Source organism: Haliaeetus leucocephalus, unplaced genomic scaffold (genome assembly GCF_000737465.1).
Source record: "Haliaeetus leucocephalus isolate CR32 unplaced genomic scaffold, Haliaeetus_leucocephalus-4.0 Scaffold76, whole genome shotgun sequence".
NCBI lineage: Eukaryota > Metazoa > Chordata > Aves > Accipitriformes > Accipitridae > Haliaeetus > Haliaeetus leucocephalus.
This window is the reverse complement of record NW_010972512.1, coordinates 3,236,768-3,242,925: the sequence shown is the minus strand read 5'-3', so window position 1 is coordinate 3,242,925 and position 6,158 is coordinate 3,236,768. Positions and strand designations below refer to the sequence as shown.

The 6,158-nt window shown below is 43.9% G+C and overlaps 1 protein-coding gene across 5 annotated transcripts in view; it reads left to right on the top strand.

The window, feature by feature from the left end:
• The window catches only part of PBX1 (pre-B-cell leukemia homeobox 1), a 138,684-nt gene that overhangs the window by 694 nt on the left and 131,832 nt on the right, over positions 1–6,158 (top strand). For all 5 annotated transcript variants that reach the window (XR_775278.1, XM_010581674.1, XM_010581704.1 and 2 more), the window contains exon 2: positions 2,368–2,441. Coding sequence is in view for 4 of the 5 variants with exons in the window: in XM_010581674.1 (XP_010579976.1) it covers positions 2,368–2,441 (74 nt within the window). In the remaining variant the exon portion in view is untranslated. The remainder of the gene's footprint in view (positions 1–2,367; positions 2,442–6,158) is intronic.

Genomic DNA, 6,158 nt, shown 5'->3' with positions numbered 1-6,158 from the left:
CCCCCCATTGCCGCCTCACCCCGGCCCCTTCCCCACCGGGGGTCCCACCGTGGGGCTCGGCCGGGCGGGCGGCCTGGCTTTTCCCAGCCCTTTTTGGGGTGGGGGTTAATGCCGGAGGGGGCTGGTTGTCGGAGCAGGCTGGGCGTGCGGGGGGCTCTGCTTTGGGCTCCTTGGAAAGAGGCACAAAGTGCTGCTCCATGGGTTTTTTTTTTTTAGGGGCGTTAATAATGTTCTTTTTTAGGGCCCTGCAGTGGTGTTATTTTTCAGGCCGTGTTTTTGCGCTTGGAGGATGCACATAGAAGCTTGTTTCTTTTTTTTTTTTTATTCTTAATTGCAGAGGTATTTAAAAAGGGGAAGAAAAAAAAAAAAAGGCTGTAAAAGCTGGTAACCGAATTGCCCCTGGCTTCAAGGAGTGCAAACCTAATACGCACCTTGAAAGGCACTAGCAAAAGTTAAGGGTGGGGAAAAAAATAATCCCGAAATTGAAGGCACAGTTGAAGAAATAAAAAAAAAAAAGTTGCCTTGAATTGCCTGGGGTACACTTGAAATTTCTTCTGGGCTGCAGAGCTCCTAGGTGTGGTGTCCTTCCCCCTGGCATTCATGCCCCGAGCCGGAGCGGATTGCTAGAGTACATTGTTCCTGGAAAAACGCACCGCACAGCGCCAAGACTCCCTTAGTAAGAACTGCCAGAAGGATGAAAGTACCCCCTAAACCTTAGCTTATGTCCTCCCCGGCTTGTGTAAAGCTCCCGCTTACCAAAAAGGCTTGTTGCCGGGCTGGTCTTACTGATTTTCTTGTGTTCTTGCAGGGGCAGAGTAGCTGTTAGGAAGAGGAAATCATGCACTTTCTCCCCGGCCAGACTCGGGGCAGTGAGGGGATTTTCCTTCGGAAAGTTGCAGAAATTGTGTGTCTTCCTGCCTGGATAATTTAGTGTAGTTAATCGAATCAATAAAACCAAAGCAGAACAGAGCTAGGAGAAGGCTTTATGGGTTTGTCTTGCTGGACTATTTCAGCTGCTTCCTCACAGTACTTTTTTTTTATTATTATTATTTTTAATGCTGAGCTGCCAAACATGCTGTATTTATCAGTGATGTTTGGCTTTGCATTTCCTCCATCCATCCTACTATTGCATGGTTGCTTTGCTGCCTCTCTTCTTTTTCGTTTTTTTTGGTTTTTTTTAATGAAGTTTTGGGAAGATGTAAAGTGCAAGTATTATTTGTAAGACGGCCCCTACAGCATATGTATGTGATTTGTGTATACCCAAATGTCTGCGCCCATCTGGGTGTGCTGATAAGGGGACGCTGTGGTTCTGCAAGGGTATATACCTTTGAGAGACTTCATCAGATATATAAATCTTTTTAACATGTTGTGGGTGGTGGGGTAAGTAGTGTGAATGTTTGCCAGATGTTCACATCGTCTTTCGCGTGTAATTTCGGTTGGTAAACAGAAATCCCGTAACCGGCGCCTGATAGCAACAGCCCTTTATACAACTGAACCCTTGGTTAAATGATCGTATGGCTTAATAGAAAAAAATAATCATACTGTTTCTTTGCCTCAGTGGGCACATGGTGGGTTTTAAAAACAGCCGGTTAACCTCCCCCCCCCCAACCTCTCTGCTCAAAACCCACAGGAGAATGGTCAGCACTGAAATAACAGCAACCAAAAAGAAAGGTATTGAACAGCACGCCCTCCCGTTCCCAGAAGCAGCCAGCTGTGTTTTTAAACGTGTTTACTGTCCCAATTGTAAAGAATTAAATTTTAACACCTGCAAAGAAGCTGGATTTAAGTAGCATGGAGGCAGAGGAATGGGTTTTTCTCTCCGTACGTGCGCGTGTGTCTCTGCACTCCAAGTTGGGCGCTAAAATTCCCCGAATTGACAGCTCTAAGCAGAGGATGTTTCCAGTGCTGGGGCAAGGGGGGGATTATTTCCCTTCTGCCTTGCAGGGTGAGCCTAATAAAGCACATGGCTGGGTTTAATATTGGAGGTGGGGGACAGAGGGAGCCCAGTGCTCTCTCTGTATTGAATAAGACAGTTGAACCGAGCTTGGCTCCCAAAAGCTTCTGGCTTCAGCTCGGTGCATCGCCTGGCTCGCACCGGCAGTAGGAGCCGCTCGGTGGCAAAGGCGATTTTCGAGCCATTCCTAAATTGGCATAATTCATCTCCTCTGCGTTAGGTAGGTGGCTGTTTGCAGCACCGGCGCTAAAGTCCTGGCAGGGATGATGGCAGGGCCGAGGGGGCTCAAACGTGTGTCGTCCCGTCCCCCGACACCCCCCCCGGCATGCACATGCCAGCCAGTGTGAATTTGGAAAGTTGTTCCTTGTGGTGACATCCTAACCTCACCCTCCCCTCTTTTCTTTTCTCTCCAGGAAACACGCTTTAAACTGCCACAGGATGAAGCCAGCCCTTTTTAATGTCTTGTGTGAAATCAAAGAAAAAACAGGTAGGAAATCAATGCTGTTGGTTCCATATTATTTTCCTTTTTGCTCTTTGAGGGTTTTATTCCACCAAGTTTGTGCCCCCCCCCCCCTCCCCATGTAGCAATATTTAAGTGGGGAGAAATAACTTGCTGGTATTTAATGCTTCTGGCGGTCAACTTGCATGATGCGGTTTGTGTCTGGAAGGGAAAATATCGTGGTTTAATTTCTATTGTATAGCCTCTATTTATTGCTTTTTCTGAGGGGAAGAAAAAATCAAACCCCTTGCAATTTCTGTCTTGCTCTAGTTTCTTCTTTAAGACATGGCGCTGTTTAAAAAAAAAAAAAAAAAAAATCTGAGTACAGAGTAGGGGGGGAAGAAACACAACAAAATGAAATTGTGCAGTTCTACTACTGTTACTGCTCAGGTAAACGTAAAGGTTTCTTGCTTTTTTTTAAAAGAAAGGGTTAAAATGCTCTTGTCTGCCAATCATCCAGGCTAGCTCATGTAAGAGCTAGTTGTCAGTTGCCTTTAGTGAAAGCAATATATTAGATTGTTAGTTACTTTAGGGTACTGTTGTTTTATGGCATGGGGTGTTCTCAGGCTTCTAAAGAAGCTAATGGCATGAGAGCATTGGTTCTGCCGTTTCCCACTTTCCAGACCTCCTACCATGTACTAACACACTTATAACACATCCCAGGGGGGCATTTAAATTTTAAAAGCAACAATTAAAAAATAGCAGTCATCAATCAAGGGTGATCTTAAACAACAGATGCTCGGGGAAGGACATTTAGCAACATGCACCACTTATTTACGTATTTGTTGGAATCTCTCTTTTTTTTTTTTTTAACTAAAAAAATGGGGGGAATGATGGAAATTCAGCTGGGGGGCAGTCATCTCTGGTGTTGGCTTTCTGAGCTGACCAGAGTTGATCGGCAGGCTTTTCCGTGCCGATCTAGCTGCCTTGTTTTAGCATGCTGCAAAGTACTTGACTTCTCCCCCCCCCCCGCCTTTTACAACAAGGACTGTAACAGTCAATAATTCATATCTAAACCATATAAGCAAGGGCATGACATGAATGAAAGTGACAATAAATATGATTGCACACCCAGTTGATATACATTGATAGTTACACATAAAAGGGGAACAGCTTTCAGAAACCTGAATCTGGGTCTCTTTTTTTCTTTCTTTCTTTCTTTCTTAAATATATATATATATAAAACCTCCTAGCGTGAGCAGCTGATTGAAAATACAATTACTTGACTCTTGCAATATATATAAAATGACTAAGGGGGCCCTTTGTTAAATGTTGTTTGTGCAGCGTGTAGCCCAGACAAAGCACCTACCGATTGCATTCGGCTCTCTGAAGTCCTCACGGCTGCGTGGCCGGGTCTGACCTTCCTGAGGAGTCCCTCCTTATGGAGTTCCCATAATATCGAGCAGTGGGTTCAGTATGGGAATGGACCTCTGTAGAGTTCATATGATGTAACACAAGGGAGTCTGCCTAGAGATAAATTTTATGGGTTTTATAGTGTTTCCCTGTGTGCTACCCCCCAAAAAGGACCTTCTCTTCCCTCTTTCTCCTTTTATTTTGTGTGAGCCAAAGAAAATGTTTGTCTGCCTGTTCTCCACATGTATTTGATGCTGTGTACATTGCCCGTGCAGGGGTACTTTTTGGCAGGGTAACTGATTAATCCCAGCTTGGCTTTGCTGTCGGTGCAGTTGCAAAGTTTAGGGGAAGGGAAGTCTGCTAGGACCAGACCTGGTGGGAAATCCAGGTGACCTCGGGGATGCTGTGGGATCCTGGAGGGATAGGGAGCTGTACATACCCACAGTGACTGGGTGGAATAATTCCTGTCTGCTAAAGAAAATTGAGAGAGATGGTATAGGGCAAAGCATGCTGCTGGAAATAAAGGATATTCAGCTGTGAACTGGGGTTGTCTTAGATTTTTATAAATTTTACGTGTTGCTGTTGTGCCTGGGTTACTTTGCTATGGGGATGCTGTATAAAGGTCTCCAAAGAGGTTTAATTGAGATGGCTTTTGGAGCATTGTTTTTCTACCCTCAAATATGTTTACGGTGAATTATTTTACTTTGCAAATTCAAAGACCTCTTCCCCTCTCCCCCATCTGCATCCCCAAAAGTCATACTTTGTAAGGAAACAAAACAGCCAGATGGTTTTGTTTTGTTTTATTTTTTTTTTAATTATTGCTTTGTGGACCCATTGCTAGGAGGAAGTTAGCCGTGTTTTTTCTGGGGCTGAGGGTACCACCTGCTTCTGGTTGCTTGCTGCTTCCTTGTGGGCAGTGGCGTGAAAGTTGAGCCAACTTGTCTCTTCCCACTTTCCATTTTGCTTCCCAGATTTTTGCATGTGTCGCGTTTGAAATCCTGGTGATTGTTTGTGGTCACTGGTGGGTGTTTGAAAGTGCGTGCGTACATCTTCCCCCTGGCGTTATGATGTGCAGAAATGTGCGTTCAGTTACCCCGCTGCCTGATTTAAGTGACTCCAGAGTCTTACGGAGACTTTACCGCCGTCTCTTGCAACATTATGGCTAATATTTCATAGCGTTAACGTTGTCTTGAGCAAACCCAAAGTGTCCATAAAGTTCTTAGAAAAAGAGGTCGTCTGTATTGGCCAAAGAGTTCCCTTTTGCACTTGGGCTCTTCAGTTATTTTAAAGCATTTATAAACACTTTAAAAAATAATATTAATAATAATAATTTTTAAAAAAGCTCAGGGGGTTGTCTTTTGTCAGCAACCTGGAGATTGTTTCTTTTGGGGTGATGTCTGTTTAAAAGTAACAAAAGTTGAGAGGTTTGATCAAATGCGAGCACGTGGAGGGGGGGGAAATTGCTGCTTAAATATACATATAAGTTGTCGCCGTTCATTCGGTGTGTTTTCACTTGCTGTTGGTTGCTTTGTTGCGAGGGAAGGGGCAGGACTGCCTTCAAATGGCTGGCTGGCTTTTTGGAATAATAATTATGGAAATGGGAGGCATTGTTGTCCTAAATACAATTGATTCCTCTGTCAATAGGGATTGAAATCGGAAATTGCATTGCTTATTTATAAAAAGTTTGAAGGCAGGGGTAGGGGCTCTGTCTTTACAGCCTCTTTTTTTTCCCCCTTGTTTTTTTTCTCTCTTGGTATTTTTTTTTTTTAAGCTGTTCTCTGCATGAGCAGAATAGCTAAGCAGAAGAATCAGGCAAGGCGTACGCAGACGTGGGGTCCTTGGATGGCAAACTGGAAAATATCTGCTGTCAAAATGCAGCAGCATCTATTTCAGCTGTGAGCCTTTCCCAACTCCCATCTCGTTCGGCGGGGACCGGCAGGGAGAGGCTGAGCGCAGGATATATGACCATTTAATCTGATTCCTCCTCCTTAAGAGGTTTTCCCATCGTTTCACTTTCTCCGCTCTTTTGGGGGAGGTGAGGGCATTGGGCAAATTCTACTTAAAAAGACCCTGACTATGTATTTTAAATCCCTTTGATTTTTATTTTCTTACTCCCCTTTCCTTTCTGTGTTGAAGGAATTCAGGTTTAAAAGAAAAATGTACATACCACTGACGGGGGGAATTTACAAAGTGGAATATTTATAGACAGCACTGATTAGCTGTGCAATTGTTGTTGAATAATGGGTTTGTGTTTTTCTTTTCTTTTTTTTTTTTTTTTAATTTTAGAACATAATAGCTATATAAGGTGCCTCTTAGCTACCTTTCCCCGTGCATTATCTTCACCAAACTTAA